The 21,820-nt window shown below is 42.1% G+C and overlaps 3 protein-coding genes across 6 annotated transcripts; all 3 read right to left on the bottom strand.

Annotated features, from left to right (window-relative positions):
* Window positions 1-202: 202 nt before the first annotated feature.
* Window positions 203-7,539, bottom strand: rskrb (ribosomal protein S6 kinase related b). The gene is made up of 13 exons (XM_079171201.1): window positions 7,350-7,539; window positions 5,697-5,987; window positions 5,494-5,577; window positions 5,046-5,114; window positions 4,503-4,572; window positions 3,550-3,657; window positions 3,244-3,284; window positions 2,829-2,856; window positions 2,474-2,563; window positions 2,231-2,319; window positions 1,826-1,936; window positions 1,616-1,729; window positions 203-1,505 (listed from the first exon to the last, which is right to left on the bottom strand). Exons 1-13 carry the CDS (start codon window positions 7,377-7,379, stop codon window positions 1,269-1,271), a joined length of 1,362 nt encoding a protein of 453 aa, XP_079027327.1. The 5' UTR covers window positions 7,380-7,539; the 3' UTR covers window positions 203-1,268.
* A 551-nt stretch (window positions 7,540-8,090) lies between these two features.
* cct8 (chaperonin containing TCP1, subunit 8 (theta)) lies at window positions 8,091-13,421 on the bottom strand. Of its 3 annotated transcripts, none has more exons than XM_079171260.1 (16): window positions 13,286-13,421; window positions 12,663-12,753; window positions 12,483-12,562; window positions 12,229-12,378; window positions 11,760-11,940; window positions 11,360-11,421; window positions 11,138-11,275; window positions 10,817-10,995; window positions 10,595-10,661; window positions 10,407-10,494; window positions 10,189-10,304; window positions 9,927-9,998; window positions 9,624-9,788; window positions 9,227-9,346; window positions 8,882-9,016; window positions 8,091-8,364 (listed from the first exon to the last, which is right to left on the bottom strand). In XM_079171260.1, exons 1-15 carry the CDS (start codon window positions 13,343-13,345, stop codon window positions 8,909-8,911), a joined length of 1,677 nt encoding a protein of 558 aa, XP_079027386.1. In that variant the 5' UTR covers window positions 13,346-13,421; the 3' UTR covers window positions 8,091-8,364; window positions 8,882-8,908. The 3 variants fall into 3 exon arrangements, with proteins under 3 accessions (XP_079027386.1, XP_079027387.1, XP_079027388.1); XM_079171261.1 differs by having other exon boundaries at window positions 8,886-9,016; XM_079171262.1 differs by lacking the exon at window positions 8,882-9,016.
* A 1,071-nt stretch (window positions 13,422-14,492) lies between these two features.
* pimreg (PICALM interacting mitotic regulator) lies at window positions 14,493-18,669 on the bottom strand. Of its 2 annotated transcripts, XM_079172226.1 has the most exons (6): window positions 18,607-18,669; window positions 17,384-17,703; window positions 16,992-17,299; window positions 16,810-16,905; window positions 16,181-16,219; window positions 15,444-15,573 (listed from the first exon to the last, which is right to left on the bottom strand). In XM_079172226.1, the coding sequence occupies exons 2-5, from the start codon at window positions 17,690-17,692 to the stop codon at window positions 16,189-16,191; spliced, it is 744 nt and encodes a 247-aa protein (XP_079028352.1). In that variant the 5' UTR covers window positions 17,693-17,703; window positions 18,607-18,669; the 3' UTR covers window positions 15,444-15,573; window positions 16,181-16,188. The 2 variants fall into 2 exon arrangements, with proteins under 2 accessions (XP_079028351.1, XP_079028352.1); XM_079172225.1 differs by lacking the exon at window positions 16,181-16,219 and having other exon boundaries at window positions 14,493-15,573.
* Window positions 18,670-21,820: the final 3,151 nt, after the last annotated feature.

Raw genomic sequence — 21,820 nt, 5'->3', positions numbered from 1 at the left:
GTACACAATGTATTTTCTTAACCAAACATATGCAATACTTCTGCAGAAACAATGTGGCGTAACTGATAGCAAAAGTGAAGCAATGGCTCTCTTTCTTCAAGCCATCTCACACGGACAAAAACATCCAAATGAGCAGGTCGCTGTTTAGTAAGAGTTTAATATCCCATCTGTGCTACATGGTAATTACAAAAATACAATGTACCATAACATATAACATCAAATAGCATCCACAAAATTTATAAATATGATTGTATAAATATGCATTTTTTGGTGACAGTAAAAAGCAAGCTCAGGATCATACATGTGAGGCATTCTGGGTACACATCAGGGCATACTTTACAAAATCATAATATAATCTGATGATCGGGTAAGCTTGCATGAAGGTGTGATTACTGGCTGGTTACGGCAGCCTTACACAATAGAAAAAGTCCTGTGTCTATCAAAATGTTAACTGGAGGTAAACAGTATTGTTGTTCATACAGTCTTAGATCATATCTGTACAGACGGGTGCCATCTTGGAGTGAAAGCCTAGGCTTACCTTGGAGAACTGGCGAGTGCTCCCCTGAGTTATGAATGATTCAAACTAACGCAGACGTTGAAGGCGTTCACATCTTTATCTGATGTTGTGATGCTCGCATGACTTTAGATAGTACAGGAGGAGAGACGATTCTGCTGCTACAGAATTTAGGCAGTAAAGGTCAAGTTAGGGAGAAGTTATATCCCAGCACTAATAAAAGGTACAGAATCACAGCATAATCACTAAGAAGACGCGGCAAGGAGTTTCTTTCATCCACTTCTGCCAAAAGTTTTATCATCATGCAACAAGAAAATAAAGGCAGAAGTTCATAAATAACTCATTTTGCTGAGGACTTTTGAATTGATTATTACTTAACTACATACAACTTGAAGAAAAAGAAAAGAAATCTGTGCATCGTCTTCAACCAGCATGACTTTTCCATGTGAGGTGATTTGACCAGTCACTTGAATACATAGACAACAATAGTGCAATCTTTCTTGCACAACTATTGAACAAATCCAGTAGGCTTGAAAAGGTGCTCATTGGAAAAAGGCAAACGAGTAAAAAAATTTTAAAAAGTGTTCAGCACGTCACAAAAAACATAAAACTTGCCAATACAAGAGGGAAAGTTCTCAAATGTTACTCAAATAAATCATTCTATTCTTAACTATAGGTCAAATGAAATCATAATCAGCTGTTTATACATGTAGGCCATTACTTTAGGGTGTTGGAAACCATACTGTAAACTCTGTCACACAAACACTTCTCTACGTAAGCCTTTTTCCTGAGCAGGTTTCAGAGGGAGTGCCGGGCCGGGGAGCGGTGCAGCTGTGTGGGTTTGTGCGTCGGCATCCAGCTGTGTGTCCGGCGTGGACGGAGGGCTGAGGAACGAGTCGTAGTCGAAACCTTTGAGAGGCTGCAGAGACAAAGTGAGGCCTCGTCGAGCTTTGGCAGCCCGGTCTGGTCTCTCTCTCAGCTCCAGAATCACCTGAACAGTGACAACAACAAACAAACAAAAACATTTTGCTTTTACTAAAATCCCAATCTGACTCACGTTTGAACAACCAAACTGGCTACATTCAGACATTCGTCGGTTACCTCCACAGGCTGGCGCTGCAGGAGGGCGAGGTCAAAAGTTGTTCCACGGAAGAAGGTTTGGCGTTTGAAACGATCGAGGGTCCTCAGGCGGCGGGTCGGAGTTTTGCACAAAAGCTGGTCAGAGAAACGTATAGCCAAACTGAGTTAGTAGATACTAATGCATGTAATCAAATTGTTTTCTAGCTTTATTATTACACTTTGTGTAATTACCTCCGTTATTAACAAGGCCAGTGGGGAGCTGAGGCTGAGGGGCATTTCATAGGGAAAACTCCTCACTTTCCTCAGCATACTGCAGTGGTCTGGCTCTGGAGGCATGGGGAACTGAAGAGAGTTTGAGAAATAATTTAGATTGTTTCCATTGGCAGAAGGCCAGATTTTAGACTTTTACATGGCAAAAGATAAAGCTTTTAATGACTAGATTTAAGAAAAGATATATCACTTTGAGTCCTCAAAACTGAATGTAAAATTACCTCACGACGAAAGCATCTAATATATTCTACACAACCTTCTTTCCTAGCAAAAATCAATAACAGCTACCTCACTGAATGAAGGATTGTGAGTAATATCTGCTCATCATGCAGGACATGCCGAGCCATGCCGGCAACAAGAGCTCACCTTCCCAGTAACCAATGAAAAAAGCAGGATTCCCAGCGACCACCAATCGGCTGCATGGTTGTAGGGTCCACCACTGAGCACCTCTGGGGCTGCAGAGCAGACAGAGCACGCTCACAGCACTGCATGTACTATATTTTTGTACATTTATAATTTAATTTCCTAGTATAATTGATTGAAATAATGCACAAAACATGAGTCTGTTACTATGTCCTCAGTCGGGGGATGTGGTGGATTATTTCTCACCCATATATTGGATGGTTCCACAAATGGTAAAAGCTCTTCCTCCTCTCTCCAGGCGACGGGACAAACCAAAGTCAGCTAAGCGGAGGTGTCCTAGAACAGACCATTTTAACCACATCATTATGCACACGTGAGATTCTTCTTACTGATGCAGTTACAACTGGTATAAAATATATAAAAATTCACATCCTAATCAGAACTCATTAGCATATGTAGTTGGGTATAAAGGCTTTTCCCTCGCAGATGTACTGTTAGCATTAATGTGAATTGAGATACAGACGTGCACAGTCAGGATGTTCTCTGGAAAGGTCGACTGCACACCAGAGCTATGCTGCTCTCTGCTGGTTTTTTTACTCACCATTGTCTGTAAGCAGGATATTCTCCATCTACAAAAGCAATGCCAAAATGACTAAATTAGACTCCCATTCATATTCACAAACGTACCAAAATAACTATGATAAGAAAAAGAATCTCGTAGCAGATATTCCTGAGTATTACATGTCTTATTCTCATTATAATTTGGTAATTCATTCTTATTCTACACACAAGGTTGGGCATTTTAATAATACAAAAAAGAAAAGTCATAAAACGTGATCTGTAGGCTGAAACAGCAAATAATAAAAATTGCAAATAGCTACACAGGAAAAACACATCTTAAATTGTACTTTAACTGCATTGATATATTTCAATATAATTATACTTCAATTATTATTATACTTCATAAATGGTCTCACATTTTGTTCCAAAAGTTGTGAATGACCTCCTTCTCTTACCTTCACGTCTCTGTGAATGATCCCAAAGTCGTGCAGGAAACCTGTGAAAAAACAGCAAAGAAGAACAAAAAGATAAAACTCAACTAAAGAACCAAAGTGTTTCAAATCCTACTGACATTGGCTTTTGACATGGCTTTGTTGCTGTGGCAGATCCTTTGAGAACACCTCTCATTTTAATGAGTCCTCTTTTCATAATTACTTACAATTAAATACTGTTAGCTAGGGAAACCTTCCTGTAGTCACCTCTGATCTAATTGGGATATGTGAGGATAAAAGTGAGGTGGTTATGTATCATAGCATACCCACCGAGCGCACATCCCAACTCTGCTGCAAACACTCGCACTGTGTCCTCTGGGAACTGACCAATCATCTGCCAGTAGGTGTACAGGTCTCCTGTGCTGCAGTAGTCGCACACTGTGGTAGGAGAGACAGCATTAAAACAGGTTTCTGTGTCATGCAATGTGGTGTGTGAGGGGTTGTGAAGGTCAGCGGGATGTGGAGCACACACTGGTGAAAGAAATTAGGAAAGAAGAGGGTAATTAGGAAGCAAGGACAGAGTAAAACTATATTTCTCTACAAACCAAACAAAGGTGATTTACTGTAGTCAGTCTGCCAAGCACACAGTGTTAGAAAATAAAGGCAAAAAGGTGGGTGGGGGGTGAATAGTGCATAGCTGTGTGTGTGTGGAACAACGGATTATCCCTTTCTACTTGTAATACAGGAGGATGGCTTTAAATAGTCTTGATTTGCTCCAAATATGCCACACATCTACATCCATGGCTTAATGATTCAGTGATGATGCACTGTTTAAGCAAGCAGGGGTGTCCTCTCTTTTGATTGTGACACATGTGTTCTTGCTGAGTTGCAGCAGCGTTCAACATCTGTTCCCGGGGCTAACTCTGCTCTCATTTCACAGGAGGTGGGGTAGCAAACAAACTGGGTCACGCTTTCTGAGTCAGTGGCTGATTTGGAAAAAAGGGTAAATGCCTTGGAGGAGAGGAAAAGGGGGGGGCAGAGCAAACACAGGCAGTGGTAGATCGGGGGAGTAGGGGTCTGATGTATCTGGGTAAAAGAACCAGAGTAAAAAGACTTTATGGGAATCTCCTCTTCTTTTTGTCATCTTATTCTAGGTGTCGGGTTGGGGATTGTGGAGAGGTTCTGGACAAGACTACCAGTGTTGAGGTGAGAAAGGGTGGAGTGAGGGGTTTTTGGGTAGTGGATCTGGGTAGGATCGGGTCGCTGGTCTCTGGCTGACTCACTAATGTAGAGGTGGCGCTGAGTCTGCCAGCAGTCCTGGAGGTCATGGACAAATGGGTGGCGAACCTGACGCTGTGGGCAAAAGTCCAAGATCAACCTGAAAAATCTCAACGATTTTTCTGTGATGTGACTTTAATTACAACTTACGGTGTTGTTGGTGAAATGCAAAGACTCAAAATGTACATGTTTGGAATTAGATAATAAACTTAGACATTACAGATGCATCATTTTTTAGGGTAGAGTGAATTAAAATACCTAAAAAGTGTATCACCTCCTCAGACCAATTACAATGCGTCCCACAACATAAGCTTCAGTCTTACGTGCATTTAATTTATACTGTAGCATGAATACCATCAGTGTTGATATAATTAATGAATTGAATATGTATTATAACATATTATCTGTATGAGATATTTTATGTTCCTTTTCACAAATCCTATACATTTAATATTTTAGTTAGATCTTACTTCTGCAAAAGTCATTTTAAATGCAGAGATTAATGTCTGAAAAATGTCAAAAATACACAACTTGTTCTCAACACCCACCTGGACGATAACTTCTTCTTTTGACTGCTCCAACACCCCGAGTCTTAGAATCTCTGATTTAGGTATAACCTGTTGGACGTCAAAAATACTGAGATGAAATAAGACTACACAACACAGGACTGCAAGGATTTTGACATGCACAAAAATACTGATTTCATTATTATAGTTTACTGTTACAGTACAATTGCAGTGATTTGTATATTAAAAGCCTCGATGACTACAGTTAAAATGACTTGTTCTGACTTGACGGTAATTTGGCAAATTAGTCAATTATACAGGCCTTTGATAGTCAGAAGTATTTAACCCTAACCCAATCTATCTCATACTGTCTTTTAACTTAAGACTATTTACATACTATTATCATGAATTGATAAACTGGCTGTTCATTTGTGGCTTTGATCAAGTAAATAAACACATTTAAAATGTGAGAGTCAAGCAGAAGACTCACTTTGACAGCATACGTTTTCTGCTTGGTCTTGTCCTTCACTTTCAGAATGGGTCCAAACGAACCTTTGGCGATGTAACTCAACACCTGGACGAGTGAAACACAGTGACAGAGGCAGAGAGAGATACAAACACAAAGACGGAGCCATTATCCAATCAGATCAAGCCTCACATATCATTTGTGTCTATGTTGGACTCGAGGTCTACCTGAAAGTGTTCGTGTCCGGGCACAGTTCTGTGGGGGAATTCGGGCAGGAACATGGTAATGAACCCCGGCAGGCTCCACTCCGCTCTCAGCTTTCCCGGGCCGACTCCCGCCAGCCTGAGCACGTGCTCCGGGATGTCGGGGGCCTTGCCTTGGAGCATTCGATGCTGGCCCAGACGCAGGGCGGGTGGGGCCAGGCGACATAGGCCTGCTGGGATAGACAGACCCATGCTGGAGAGGAAGCCACGCCATCCAGATGAGAAGTCCTCATCTTCCTGCCCCTCGGCGGCCCTCTGTAGGGGAGACAAAGGAAGAGGAATGCACCGAGGAGCATTATGGTACAGATTAGGAGATGGTGCTGCAGGTGCAACACAACATTATGAATCATGTCAGTGAATATGCTTTCTGGGAAGACATTAAAAAAAACATTTATGTGAATTTTCTACCAAGATCTTAAGGGCCTCGCTAGCATTTCTGCATGTTTTAGCCAACTGCAGGCACTATTCACTTGTGCTTTATGCAATCAACACTTATCAAGGCAGGCGTGCACTGCTAAAAACAACTTTCTTCTTTTACTTGACCTTTTCGAAGTTCATAACCCAGAAACTCACGAGTCAACAGTGCTGGTTCAAGCTATGCACGGCAAAAAGGATGGCCTTTTAAAAATACATTTATATTCACTGTTTAACCTGGCAAAGTAAGCATTGCTTCATATACACACAGCTGGGGAGCTGCTCAGTGCAAACACATATCTTCAGCTGTTGGAATACAGTATTTCCAACTCTGTAGCTATTGGACATGTATGTATTCTGATGATATATCAGTCACTGATTTTCTTTGCTTCTCAGAAATGCCAGTCACTGCATATGAAAGGTTAATGTGGGGGGAGAAATATCAATCTCTACCTCCATCCAAAGATTGTAGATTACATTTGCATGATTATCAGTCTTATTTCACTTTGTGTCCGTGTGCAAACCCCCTAAAATGCATCGATGGAGCTGCAGTGGCCAACAGTTAGTTCCACTCAACCAGCTTCCAGCTCTCATTTAAGATTTAAAAAGAGAGAAAAAAATAACCGCTTGATTTACATCCAATCTGCAGTCACACACAAACCTTCTCCTCCCCCTCTGGGCTGCACTACAGATCGGATGCTCTGTGGAGCAGTATGTGTTTAATCAACCACGCAGGATGTTTCTACCAGAGCCAAATGCAATGACGCATCTATAGTCACTCAGCAGAAATAACTGCAAACAATGTGACATCTGCCTGACATCTGACCAGAGGCTGAGCAACGTTACGATTTCATTTGGACATTGTTTTGAGGCGTTTAATTGCAAATTGATGTCAGATGCCAATACCGGAAGCGTGAAGATGTCTTCTTCAAAGTAAAAGCGTAAAGATTAAAACGTGCTTTTGAAGATAACAGAAACGATTCTAAGGGGCAACATCAACCCCTTTAAACTACTAATTTATCACCAACTACGCAATTTGATTACACTTTATTTCAATATACTGTGTTTAAACACAGCCATCCCGGATTGGCACCGTCGTTGCTACCTGGGGATTTCAGGAGCTAAATAAACGTCATGGAAACGGGGGAACCCCCCCCTCTTCGTGCGTCACACTTCAGCAACCAGGAATTTCACGCAACTCACCTTCTTGTTTTTACTACCGTCGGCCCCCATCAGTGTGACAGGACAGCAGCACCGTCAGCCCCGTGCGACGTCTGCTCCTCATCCAGGCACCTCACGTTGAACTACGCGCCTGCCCGGCAACCTATCAGCAGTTTTGTGCACAACACACACGACTAATTTAAAAGGTTAGAAGACGCCCAACTAGCACACGATGTCAACAATCCGCAGTTGAGCGGGCTCTCCGGTGCAAAATGTGACATAAAAACAAGTTAATCCCGAGTATGGGCAACGTCAGCGCAAATCCGCCCACATCTTCGCCATCCAATGAGACCGCAACCTGGTGGAGTCCAGCTCCCCCTGCTGCTCTGTGTAATCAGAGCCGCAGACAGCGCAACATATAAATATACATTTCTATTTACGTTTGCATCATTTGCATGGCAGACCTCATAGCGAGATTTTATTGTTTTTGTTTGCAGGGACTGAACAAATGCATGCATCAATAAAACTACGAATGCATTGTGTAGTGATAGATCTTTAATCGACCTCTCCATTTAATTCTCCAGATCACTCGTTTTTATTTTTGCTGTCTCAACACGATGTTAAGAGCAGACCCACGGGGCAACATTAAAGGTAAATTCAGGCATGTTTGTAGCTCAAGCAGGAGGTCCAAGGGATGGTGATCTCCATTCTGGAGTGAGTGGAAATGTACATAACTGGGTCCAGAAAACTGACTACTTAAAGTAAAAACAAGATCCAAACAAAGACATTACAGCCCGAGTGCCTTTTATTTGGGACTAGGAACAAATAAAGCGAACAGTGACATCCATACATTTGACTTTCAACATGTTAACCAATTTGTGATAATTTCTACAAAAAATAAACCAAACTGTTGAGCTTTAAATAAACAAGTAGAAAAGGTTTCGTCAATCCATGTGGAGAGTTGGGGGTTGAAGGAGCATCAGTTTCAGTCGTCCTCGTCGAAGTCCTTCCTGCCCTGGGGAGGTTTGGGTCCGCCTGCTGGTTTAGCCATGATGATCTGCAGGGAGAAAAGACAGCGGTCAGTCGGTGCTTCTTGTCTGGAAATCAAGAGCACGGAGGTCCACGCAGCAGGCTGCAGACTCTGAGGCAGGCAGGTTAAACGTTTACAGCTCGAGTAACTGAAGCAGACCCGTTTCAAAGTCGAAGGGGCTGATTCAAATCCCGAAATGGCTTCACAGTGATTGGAGGAAAATGACCCTCCAGACAACAAAGCCACTCATTTACATATTTCCTTTATATCACATGCAATATTTTTTAATTCTGCACTTGCCAAAAGGACGTCCATTGCGATAAACAGCGTTCATGAGTGCATGCATCATGCCATCAAACCATTCTGTATCCGTTTATAGTCAAAGTGATTTAGTCATCTGTCAGTGACACACTTGGTATTATTGAAAAACACTCGAGAAGTGGCCGTTAGTAGTGACGGGCAAAAGAAAAACGTTTCACAACTTCAGTGTCCCGTGAGCACATTGGTGTGAGTCAAAAACACACACACGCATTCCAGGACCTACTGACGGAGGGAGTGTGTGTGCGCTCTCTTAATGGTGAGAGTCAAAATTATCAGGCGCTTCCTCCCAGTCGTCCTTGTCCCAGTGGCCTCTCTGCTTGGGAGCCCTGGGTCCCCCTGCAGCCTTAGCCATGATGATCTGTATCATATATACACACACACTAATGTCAACTACCTGGAGACTAGTAATTCACAAAGGCCTTCCCAATAACACTTCACCTGCCGAATTTAAGAACATCATTAGGGGAAATAACGACTCCATTGACCTTAAAAACATTAGATTAGCATGATCTGGAAGTGGCTTTTTATCCTCTGCGTGTGGCGAGTATTTGAGAGTTTTTGTACACACCTGGTCCACTCTCAGTACTGTGATGGCAGCGTTGGTAGCCATTTTGATGCCCCAGAATTTGACCAGGTAAGGCTCCAGAATGCCAGCTTCAAGCATGTCCTTCAAAGCGGGGCCTTCTCCCTAAAGACAACATCGGTCATCAGAACCAAATACATACACATCTAGTTCAATAAATAAACACAAATGCCCCTACATACAGGAAAACAGACGTATGCATTTGAGCGATGGTTGCCACAAGCTACATGTGCACGATTATGCTACATCGTTGAATGTTAAATGCCATAATAGACTCTTTACCTCACTTTATTTAAAATGCCTCTACAACAGTATTCAATGTGAAATTATGACTGAACCACACAGACTCAATATTTGTTCTGATCTCCTCGCGTACACATACCTCGATGTCGAAGCCGATGTTTTTGTTTCCCTCGTGGTGCGCAGAGTACATTTTGGAGATGAGCTCGCTCCCCTTCACACCGGAGTTCTCAGCCAGCGCTCGTGGAATAGCCTCGAAGGCTTCAGCGAACTTCTTAATGGCATATTGTTCGAGGCCCGGGCAGGACTACGGAGAGTGGGGGGGGGGGGGGAAGTAAAGTTTCTGCAATTCATCAGCCGGTGATTCAGTAAAGACAAAGAACCATGAGGAGAGGCATTTGTTTGAACCCGGTGCACTTCTGTTTATGTACATAGATATAAATACCTCTCCATATGAGGTGATCTGTTTGGCCAGTTCAATCTCAGTGGCTCCCGCTCCAGGAACCAGTCGCTTGTCCTAGAGACAGTGAAGAACACAGACACTGTAGCTGTTGTGCAGAACAAGCAGTACATGAAACTCTAAGGCAGAAAATAAGTCAATAAATATTCACTTTGACTGTTGAAATGGCAACTTAAAGTAAAATAGACAGATTCTTTCATTTATATTACCAATAAAATGCTAAAACTCCTACAGCGATCCAACTTACCCTGACCAGGACCTTGAAGGTGTTGACTCCATCATCTACAGCCCTCTCTATGTCGTCCATCAGGTTGTCAGTGGAGCCTCTGATCACCACCGTTGAGAGGACACCGTCCTCTTTCTCTGTTCACAACAAATCAAAACCAATCAATACATTGAGCCTAAAACACAAACGGAGCGAATATCAGGTGTAAAATGAAGACTTTGGAGCAAAGAATGACTTACCGTGTTTGAAGACCACCACCTGGGTGTCCCCCACCTCTTCAATGTACACGTTGTCACAGTGACCCATCTCCTCTGGAGTTGGGGCCGTCTAAGAAAACAGAAAAAAAGCATCATTATATGATATGATATGATATGATATAACGTTATATTGTGGCTGATACACCTGATCAGAACATGTCGACACTCACCATCCTGGGCAGGGCTATAGCTCCCAGAGTCTTGCATAACCTCCTGAGGTCCCACTTGGAGTTAAGCCTGAAGGGGGAAGGAGGCAGAATTAGGACATTGTGAGACTTTGCAATACCTCGACGTTAACACAGCCATCTCTCGTCTGCCCCAATGTGCATTTGGTTTCAAGACATTTCCATGAAAACACGTATTTGGATTATCGGCGGCCCCGTGGGTCTTACCTGACCACCATCAGGTTGTACTTGTTGGCGTAGTGCAGCGCCATGTCAGCCACTTTCCCCCCAGTCACCACCACATTGGCACCGGACTCCTTGATGGCCTTCACCTGAGCCTCCATCATGTCCTCCTCTCCCTTACTGAAGTCCATGAGCTCCTTTGCACTCTTTATCAGCACTGTGCCCTGTGAGACAAACAAGACGATTGTTGACACCCAAGGCCAGAAGCTTCCTGACAATTAGGCCTTTTTCACGGCAGACATTTTGACTCGTCATAGAAGGAAAAGTACACACAAGCTTTTCCTGATGCGAAGACGTATTGCTTACCTTGGTTTCTGTCACCATGCAGTCAAAGGGGCAGGAGTAGATGGCGACCTTAGCATCTTTCACTGATGTGACGTCTCCCTCAGCTTCCTTCTTGAAAACCATACCGTGCAGCATGGAAGACGCCGTCACTCCACAACCCTGAAAAAACGCCACAGACATTAACTTGGAGGCAAATGACACAAACACGGATTAAAAAAATATTCAGCGGATAACGCTGCTTACCAAAATCTTGCACACTCGGACATTATCAACATTGAAATTGCCGGACTCTGGGAAGATGGACACTGTAGCATAAAGCAGTAAAGAAAAGAAAAGAAAGTTAGAGAAACACTGAATTAATACTACCATCAAAGTTCATTAACTTTAAAACAGCCAACAGCTACTGTTGTAGTGTTTATCAGTGTGCCATGTCATAACATTAAGGTTAATTATGACAAAACACCAAATTTAAATCTACAACGGATCTGCAATTATATTACATCCATGTAACATGCAGGGCAACTACCAATGGCTGTGAAAGAGGTAATTTGGCCTGCGGGTAAGCACACGTGTTGCCAGGTTGGTTAATCTGCCACCTACAGTTGCCTTCCCCTGGTTCAGGTAGTCTAGATTGCTGACTCACCACAGGCCTGTGCGATGAGGCTGGCGAGGAAGTCCTCGTTGCCGTACTGTTTGCTCATGACGGCTGTGCGGACGAGAGAGGTCACCTCCTTAATGTCGTGTAGGTCCTTGGCTGAGGAACACACGCAGTCCTCCAGCGTCTCCAGAGTCTTTTTACACGCCTTCTCATAGCCTTCAATCACCTGCGTCAGAGAGGAAACAGGACATGGAGCAAATGCAGCAATTCTTTTCTTTTGGGTGCAAAAATGTATGTTTTGCAGACTATTTGATCAAAATCAGCCCCAAAAAGTCCATTTTTTCCATTGATAATGCTCAACACACCAACAAGACAATGAGCAGTGTTTTCAAAAACGCCGTCCTTCCTTTTATCAATATGATTTTGCAACGGCAAAGTATTTCCAGATACTTTGCCCCCGCCGTTACACCATCACATATGCATGACGATATTCAGTGACTATAGATCTGTTTACCTCCGACACAGAGAGTCCCATCCTAAGAAGCTCTTCAGCCAGCTCCAGCAGAGCTCCAGCGAACACCAGGACGAAGTTTGTACCGTCTCCAACCTCCTGCTCTTGCATGTGGGATGCCATCACAACCATTTTGGCGGCAGGATGTTGCACCTATGAAAAAAAACAAATGACAATCACAGAAACAGTTAAATCCTCTCGTTTATAAATCAAATCCTGTTCACAGCGTGTTACACTAGAATGTGCGGTTTGCTCACCTCGAGCTCTCTGAGAATCGTTGCGGCGTCATTGGTGACAAAGAGCTTCTCCAGGTGGTTGATGACCATTTTGTTCATACCTGAAAGAAAACGACATCATAGTTTAACCATCACTGACTTTGTGGTCTCATCAAAATACATTGTATTAAGAATCCATCTTATTGATAGAGGAGAGCTTACCGTTGGGCCCATAGGCAGTGCGTGTGGTCTGAGAAAGCTCCTTACAGGCTTTGATGTTACGATAGACTGCCTCCTCGAGCCCTGAATAGTGCTGCATCAGAGGAAAACATAATTAACTCAACTGCTGTGACTTTTGTAGAGTTGAATTGCATGTAATTTATTGGCATTTTAAACAATAACTATTTTTAATGAATCTATCAGCATTATCCTGGGGCAATAAGCAACCATGGACAGAAGCATCAGCACATGTAATATGTTCAAGCTAAGCCCAAAACAGGAAGCATCAGCATCTCTGCGCAGCCAGACACGGTGACAATGAAAGCCTCATCTCTTGACAGTTAGCTCCACGCTAACTGGGTATGACTACTAGTCTGACAGTCTGTTATCATCATTACAGCTAACGTTACAACACTGCAGACGCATACAGCACGTTTTTAAGTGCTAGGGGGGGACAGTGGAAAGACGCAGGCTTTGGTCCATCAGAGCGGCCTGGCTTCCTTCTAGAACTCTCCCACATGACTGCGTGCAAACTCGGTGGCTAACGCTAGCTAGCTAGCATGCTAAGTTAACAACCACACACTCAACGCTACCAAACTACTCCCAACAAAGTGGTTTAACCTCACCTTGGCGCCATCCTTCAACATTTGGGCAAAGCCCGGCGCTTTGGGAACGTGAAGAGCCATTTTCGGATGTTTAGCAGCCCCGGTGTCTTGTGGAAGGTAGCCGCGGCGTGGGTTCAGCTTTGGGTACAAAGCCGGAGAGAGAGAGGAGGAACGATTTCAGCGAGGCGTGGTATCAAAGACGGGAAATAACAAGGGACAAACTGAGCGATTCTCGTTTCACCTGCTATGACTATGACACACCACGTGTGGGAGCTGTTTCCCTTATGATTCATCATCATTTATGTACTCGAGAAGAAGCAAAACTACCATGTAATAATACTAATTTACAAATTTACAAAAAGTCAAAGTAAATGATTATTTATGATTGTGTACTTTTTATCAAATTCACGATACAGTGATAAAAAACATACATTTTGGAGCCAATCACTATGAGGCTATTTGTACACTGTTGCTTAAGGTTGAATCTAAATCATGTTTTATAAACTGTTCATGTGCTGTTGTATAGTAAAAATAAATATGTATATGTGATTAGTATGTATAAATCTGAAATGTAGCTGTCAAGTAAATGCAGTAGAGTAAAAGGTATAGGAATAATTAAAGTAAAATATAAGCAGGCTACCTCCTAATTGTTACACAGTGCTTGGTAAAATATACTTATTTACTTTCCACGACTAGTTATAACATTATATCACATAATATAAAGCATTATAAGTATTTTTTTTTTCAAATATATTTTTACTTATTAGCTTAAGTTACATATGAACAGTTGTTGCTTGGTTAAATATGTTGAGACAGGATATGTTGTAAACGTATCCACTGGAATTCAAACAATAAGTGAAAAACATGCAACACCTTCAAAGAAAGAATCTTCACCTAATTTACCTTTGACCACCGAATGAGATGTAGAGGATCCAGTTCAAGCTGAAGAAAACAATTATCATGTGCTGTAAATAATAAACTAGAATCAGAGCTTCGCAGTTGTACGCCTCCGTCAACCAACCAGTCATGTTGCATTTACAATCCAATCGGGTTATCCTTTAGTCCAAGTGGACTTTCGTGCCAGATTTGAAGAAATTCCCTGCAGGTGGTCCTGAGGTATGACTCACTACACAAGTATGGACAGTCACACCATAAACAGGGCGGCGGGGACCACAGCTGTTGCATGCATGAAGGTATTAAGAGACACAACTTTTGGGTTTTTGAAGCTTACAGGTTTTATTGTGTGATTTTTTTCTCTCCCCCACATTTAGGCACAACCGCTCCCTTTCTCTCGTTACGGCACCAATACATAGAAAAGTCAGAGGGGAAGTTTCGCTTCATTTAATCCTGTTTGTTTGAAAGTGATAACACTAATAACCTGCTGGATATAGCTTTAAAACATCATCGTCGTTGACATCACGTAACGAGTCATTACATCTTCCCCCATTACATCATCAAATGATTTATGTGTATAGTATTAATGTACGAATCATCCAGGGGCCGTTAAAAGCGCCGACCTCAGCCTGAAGTAAAAAATATGAGGAAAAATAACATTTCACTCAAATACTACCGAAGCTATTGTATAAAAACTCCCTTTTCCAAGAAAATTATTTTTACATTTTGGCATAATCAAATGACATTTTATAAAAAAGGACTAACACATGTTAGTAACATTATTGCATACGTATAAAGTACAGGAAAATGCATCTCTCCTTTGTCCATTTAGTGTTAGTTCTGAAATACAATTTTGGTCGTTTTTTCAGACAAAGATAAATTGTATAAACTAGAAAAAAAGGTTTCTAAGCAGAGAGCGAGAATACAAACTAACACATTAGTATCTTGTAAATGTAACTTAGACATTTGGTTGTAGCAGCTATGACCGGTACACACACAGCACAGAAATCCCTTTGGTAGCTACAATAAGGGTACTTTACCCACAAGCAGCGAACCTGAGACATGCAAACACACAAGAATCACTTGAATGTTGCCAACTACACACAACATAGATATAAAAAAGACAAGCTGCCACGTAACAGTCTCCCAGTATCATACTGACAACACTACAAGTACAATGCAACAGATACCTCGATAAAGATAAATGTGAACCATGGCTACAAAAAGGTCCCGCGTTTTACAGACATGCAGCTCAGTTGGGTTTACGGATCGTGTTCACAGCCGTGTGGGTCCAACTCCCCAGCGTGTTCGAGAGGTTCGAGGCTCGACGTGTGAGGTTTGAGCGACTCAGTTTACCGCTGGGGTCCAACTTCCTCATCACGGCTCCTCCAGAACGGTCCCTTGTACTGGTCCCGCTGAGAGAGAGGGAGGGAGAGAGGGACGGAGAGAGAGAGGGAGAGAGAGACACACAGGTTATTAAAGTGTCCACAGGCCTCATCGATTTCATTCTCTCCTCTGTGTTGGATCTCTTTTTTGCTAGGGTTGTTACTATTAATGTTAAAAGGACTTAAAAGGGGTTATATTATAGTTATTATATCCATAATAAGAAAATGAAAGCAATTGTTGACCCATCAGGGGACAATGTTTCTCAATGGTAAATATAGCAACAAGATTTCTTAAGACTTAAGTTTAATTGTGACGTTAAATTTAGATTAAATATATTCAGACACCCTGGTAAGTAGGAGAAAGCATGTCAGCTGATAAGGTGACAGAGAACGAGTGAATAAAGGGTAGTGAAGGAGTAAGGAAGCAAGTGTGATAGAGAAGAGCATCCTTTCCTTGGACAATGCCAGTTAATCATTAGTCACAAAACAGGCTTTTCATTGCAACGGGTCAGAGACTCTCACATGTTCACACATACAGCAGCTCATGCCTTTCATGTCACACAATTAGTTACACTCAGAGCACAAGTTTCCACAACTCAGCTGTTTTTTTAGAGGCATAATGATGATTTGGATTTACCTTCTTCCCTACTCCACAATTTGGGAATAGTTGAACTGCCTGTTGTAGGGGGAAAACAAACTTGGGTTTAAATTTCCGACGGACGAGGCTACATGTAATGCAAACTGATAACGGCCCACTGCCCCTCATTCTTTCTTGGATTGGTCCAGACCACGATTCCACATTTTGAACGTCAACACAGGAAGTGATGTAAATTATCAAAACATTTCTGTCATGTCGCCTGGTTCCAGTTCCCACACCCAGACTCTCTCTCCCCCCTGCTGTCCCCCCCTCACTCCCTCCTCATTCGAATACCAGAAACACAGTTGCAGTTTCAAATCTAGCCTGGAAGAATGTGTGTGTGGGGGAGGGGATCTGTGTGGGGATTCTTTGGGTGGGAGGGTGATCATGCGTCTCTGTCGTCGCCTTCATGCAGAATATGTATGCATAACAGAAAATGGGACGACGGCTTCCTCGAATACACACAACGCTCTCATTCACCTACAACACACACACACACACGCTTTCATTCACACATACATAAATTGGATTTCACCCACCGCCAACTATAAAACACTCAAAATACAAGTGATACTAATGAAAAACAGAGATATTAAGATTCATGGTGAACACGTTAAATGATGCTTTACCCGTTGTCTCTGCCAATTATGTTGTCAAAGGCCTTTGACAGATGTTTGAGCCTCCTGATCCCACTGGACACCGACTCCAGATCACTGTCAAACGTTCTGTTACAGAAAAAAATCACCACATGAATGAAAGTAGCAAATAAAATCTGGAAAACAATGGTCTGAATGAATATCAGGAGACGTACCTCCTCTGGTTCTGTGTGTTGGGTGAGGCGAAGGGACTTTGTAAGGCTGCCATGCGGACCAGCTGCCTCCGGCCTCCTCCCTTCTTCACCCCTCGTACACCAGCCTCAGGAGTCCTCCTTCCTCTGGAGCCAGGGGTGCGTCCAGGTGTGGCCCCTGCTCTGGGGGTGCGTCTGGGAGTTGCAGCTCGGACCGGCGTGCGCCTCGGGGTGCGAGAAGTCGACGCACCCGGTTCTTCCCCATCACACGTCCGACTCGGGGTCGCCACCAAACACTCCTCACGGGAAAACTCTCTTGTCCTCTGCAGCCTCTGATTACGGGAGAAAAGGACACAAGATGAGGAGGAGGAGGAAAGGAGGAAGGGATGCACACCGGTTTTGGTCCGTCTATCTACCTGATATACTTCAGTGACGGAGTTCCGAGCACTGCGTGTAAGTTTGCGGACCGCGTTGGGCTTCGGCGGCTCCTTCTGGGTTTCCCAAGTTGGGTTTTCTGGGAGGGAGCTGGTCTGGACAGAGCGCAGCGGGAGCCGCTTGCGCAAAGACATCCGCAGAGAGTTGAGTGAAGATGAAGAGCGAAGCTTGCGGAAACGGTCGGGGGCTTCCGTGGGGCTCTCCGCACCGTCGGACTCGTCCAGGACCGTGTGCGCCCGCCACACTCCCACCACAGCTTTACCCAATCCGTCCATTATTGAAGACGCCATGTTGACTTGAGCTGCAAGACGGGAGCGGCGGAGGTTAAAAAGAACAGCAGTGTGTGTGTATTATACAATAATAAAACAACAGTTCAAGTGCTTTACACGGTGTGAGGGAATGTGCGAGACAATAATTTATCTGGAAAAATGACTTTGGTTTCAGCTTCTCAAATGTCAGGACTTGATTCTTGTCTCCATTTAGATGTGATCATGTGTTATTTATTGTTTGCACATTGAATTAATGAGTTTAGCACCTTATTTGGACGCATCACACTCGATGGGGCGTTTTATGAATTAGTCGAGGATGACAATAATTGTTAGTTGCAGCCAGAAATAAGACCAAATGACTACAATACAGGACGTAATTCAAATCAAATAAGCTAATTAAAGTAAAATAATAAGTCACATTAGGTATTATAGAAGTACATTTAAGAGTTTTTCAGATATTAAGACAGAGATAAACAAATCTTGACCGAATAACAGCACAATTATCTTAAAATTTAAAAAATGCTGATGATGCAGAAAGGACAGAAAGTGACCCGCAGTTGGTCATGTTAGTGAAAGTCTCGCGGCTGTTTTTTTTATAAGTATTTGTAGCTTTGCAGCCTTTATTTTCTTAACGACACGGTTTTCTTCCAAAACATAGTCAGAGGAGCGAGACATAACAGCGAATTAGCACTTCTTCGTCAAATGGGAAGGACAATGAAGTTACAAAATGCAAACTCGTAACAATAAGACGTCTTCGAGTGATTATTATTCACACATTTAAAAAAACGGGGGCTGTGTTCGCAAACGCAGCGTTAGCTTAACCGGAGTAAAAGCGTTGGCTAACGTTAACACATCAGTTTAGCGTAACTTAAATAAATAACAGTTAAATAACTTAAATACCAACTATCAAACCGTCTACTTCACCGCTAGCTTACCTAAAAAGTACCCGTTGTGAGGATCGTCTGCTTCAGCCTGTTGCTGTTGTTTCTTTCTTTCACTGTTTGAATTTGGCGGTGGACCGCAGACCGCACGCGGACACGCACGTTACCACGCCCTTCACGCGAAAGCCCCCAGTATGACGTAAGACGTTGATACGAGGGGGTGTTACGTCGTGTGGGCTGGTTATCAGTCTATTTGGTTCTGTGGGGTATTATATTGTGTATCCCAGCCGATTTTATTCTTTGCACAGAAGACAAGCGACATTTGTTTTCATTCCAAGTATGAATGAACTGAAACTAAATGTCTTTATAAGAGCCAGGGTATATAAACAGACAAAACATCAGACAAAATATCTCTCTGTATACAACTCTCAGTTGGATGTACTGTATGTTTTTTAAAATGTATGTTTATTGGTTGCTGACCCTGGCTTCTGTTTTTTTCCAACCAGTACCATTTATCATTATATATATATAGTATATATCATGAAAAAATGCATGCTTGGTAGCTCCCGACTATATAGCTCACAAACACAAATCTGACCGAGAGGCACACATGAAATCGTATGACGATCTGAAAAATGACTACAAACCTCGAGTACCCTGGCTAGAGAGTGAGTAGTCATGCACACTGGATGCCTAAATTGTCCTTATTTAGTGAAGCATGTCAGACAGAGCACCTATATTATTGCAATTCATCTCAAAAAGGAGATACAAGGCACAACGTCCAAAATGTTCCTTAGAAATATAGCGTGTGCATACTTTCCACATTATTTGCCCATTAAAAGAAATCCCCTTCTTCTGTAAGAAGTTTTCTTTTAAATGTAAAAGAATAACGGATGGAAACATATTTTCTAGCAAAAACAAACGAGCAAAGGCTGACTCTCCAACGCTGTAACATCCTAAAAGGGAGAGATAATTACTCCACTAAAAAGATGATTATATTCTGTCAACAAATCCCATGAAAGACCAAAACCAACAATGTGTTAGTCCATCTTTCCGTCTTTAAATCTGCTTTTAAGTCGCACAGATATAGTTTCATCTTTATAAAGGCTAAATAATTTCCTAAAACAGATTACCACTGTAGCTTTTTTAGGGACTATTTTCAGCGGCGTATCAATCCACATGTATTGCTCTATACAGTGTTCCAGCTCATACTCAAAGACTTGACCCAGGAGACATTTAAATTGCTCTCTCATCAGCTCAAGTTGTTCATTCATAGAATCACGTTTTACTGTAACTGTTGACTCAGAGCCTTCATCACTTGAAAACTCCCACTCTTCTATCGGTAGTTCTTCTCGGGAGGAAGTTGGACTTCTGTGAGGGGGAGTGGTGCCCGGATTAATTACAGGCTCTTCACTTGGCACAATTAATAAGGAGAGGGCAGAGTTGACACAGGCTGCAACCTCTTTATGGATCAAGTCTTCCCGAACCTCTGAAAGACTCTTTGTGTCGTCCGGACTGGACTTCAGCTGCTCCTCAGACACCTCTTCATTTATTCTGCTATCCATCAGCATCTCCTCTATCTGTGATGTTTCTGGTCCATGGCTGTATTATTATGGTGGGTCATCTTCGATGCTTTCTGCTTTAAAAACTCGTTGGTAAAGATTTCATGTACTGCTCGTTAGTGTAACACTGAACTAATGATGCAAATAAAGATGACAGAAGTTTTCTTTTGTCTCACATCTTCTTTCTTTGAAGGCCACGTCTCACATCGATAAATAGCCACAAAGAAAACCGACATAATGTCAGTTCAAGACTGAGATGGTGAGACATTTAAAGCACTTTAAGGACAAACAATCGGAAAGCCATTAAGACTACGATCATATACAATGTCTTGACCTGTTTTAATATATGCATCCTTATACAATTGAGACTTTCTTTGATTGCAGATTCATTGTCTGTAATAAAACTGATAAATCCCCACAGATCATCACCATGTCACAACTTTTCTGAAATATCTCTCCCACGTACATTGTAATTTTTTAAGTCAGGCCTACAGTTCTTTTAGCTACAATCTCATGTAATCCAATACACCAGTCCAGCAATCAAGCTTATCCTTGTGAAGTTTATAATGTTCAGTTTTCTTTAGAGTGAAGAGACCAGCAGATGTCACTACAGACCTGCATGTGAAAAAACGCTTCCAAGCACCAGTGCTTAGAGGTCTTTGTCCACCGATTTAGTTTTAGTCAGTGGTGATGTAATAAAGGCATCATCATGCCTGTGTTTCCACTTTTCTTTAACTTTTATATTTTTGTAATGTATTTACTTCAATGAATTAGCAAACAAAACCAAAGCTTTGTACAACTAACATTCATATTTTTGCATGTAATTAGCAGACAAGAGTTCTGAGAATTTCCCAGAAGCAATCAATTAGACCTTACAGTATTAATGATTACAGATTTTGGACACTAACTGTATAACCTGACACAGGAAAGGACCACATAAGTAAATTCGTAACTATTCAAAGCTGCAAGCATAACCAAGCAGCTTCTTTCACAAGAAACACCTTCAGTCAAGCTTGTGTTCATAATGTATTTTTGATAACTGAGCACACGTGCAATTTTGTCTAACGTGTTACAATCCATGTTTGGTATTGCACTGTTTTATGTGAACTTGTTAAGTGTTTTTTTATTGGTAGAATGCACGATCTAGACCTTGACCCTAATGACATGGTAGTCCCCGTCCTTTTGTCTCATGAAGAGTAAATGTATAACATGATTTTAACACGCCTTGATTGCATTGTTGAGTCACAAGTTAAAGTTCAGTGCAAATGTGGAAACAGGTGGCGAGGAAACAAAACTTTTATTGCAAAGATATTAACAAGAAACAGGCAGAAGTGCATCACACTATGAAAAGTGACACGTTTAAGGATGATCTCAAGGACTTCACAGATCGTCCTGCTACAATCTAAAGATGATACAATGAATAGCATGCAACATTTTGAAAGATTTTAAATGAAATTTTTGGAAAAATACTCAGGCCTTTGTGGTTTATTGCAAAGATTTAAATAAGAATTCTGTCATGTCTGTATGATAAAAAGCTCGGTTAGCTCAGCTTAACACAAAAACAAATAGTGGAAGTATCTACCTGGCTGTGTCCAAAGGTAGACAAAAACACAAACCAGCACCTCTAAAGCTCAGTATTTAACTTTGAGTTCCATCTTGTTTAACGTGAGCAAAAACCTGCGTTTTGTGGTTTTACACCAGGATAG

Source organism: Pholis gunnellus (genome assembly GCF_910591455.1).
Source record: "Pholis gunnellus genome assembly, chromosome: 13".
Lineage (NCBI taxonomy): Eukaryota > Metazoa > Chordata > Actinopteri > Perciformes > Pholidae > Pholis > Pholis gunnellus.
This window is presented reverse-complemented; position numbering and strand designations above follow the sequence as displayed.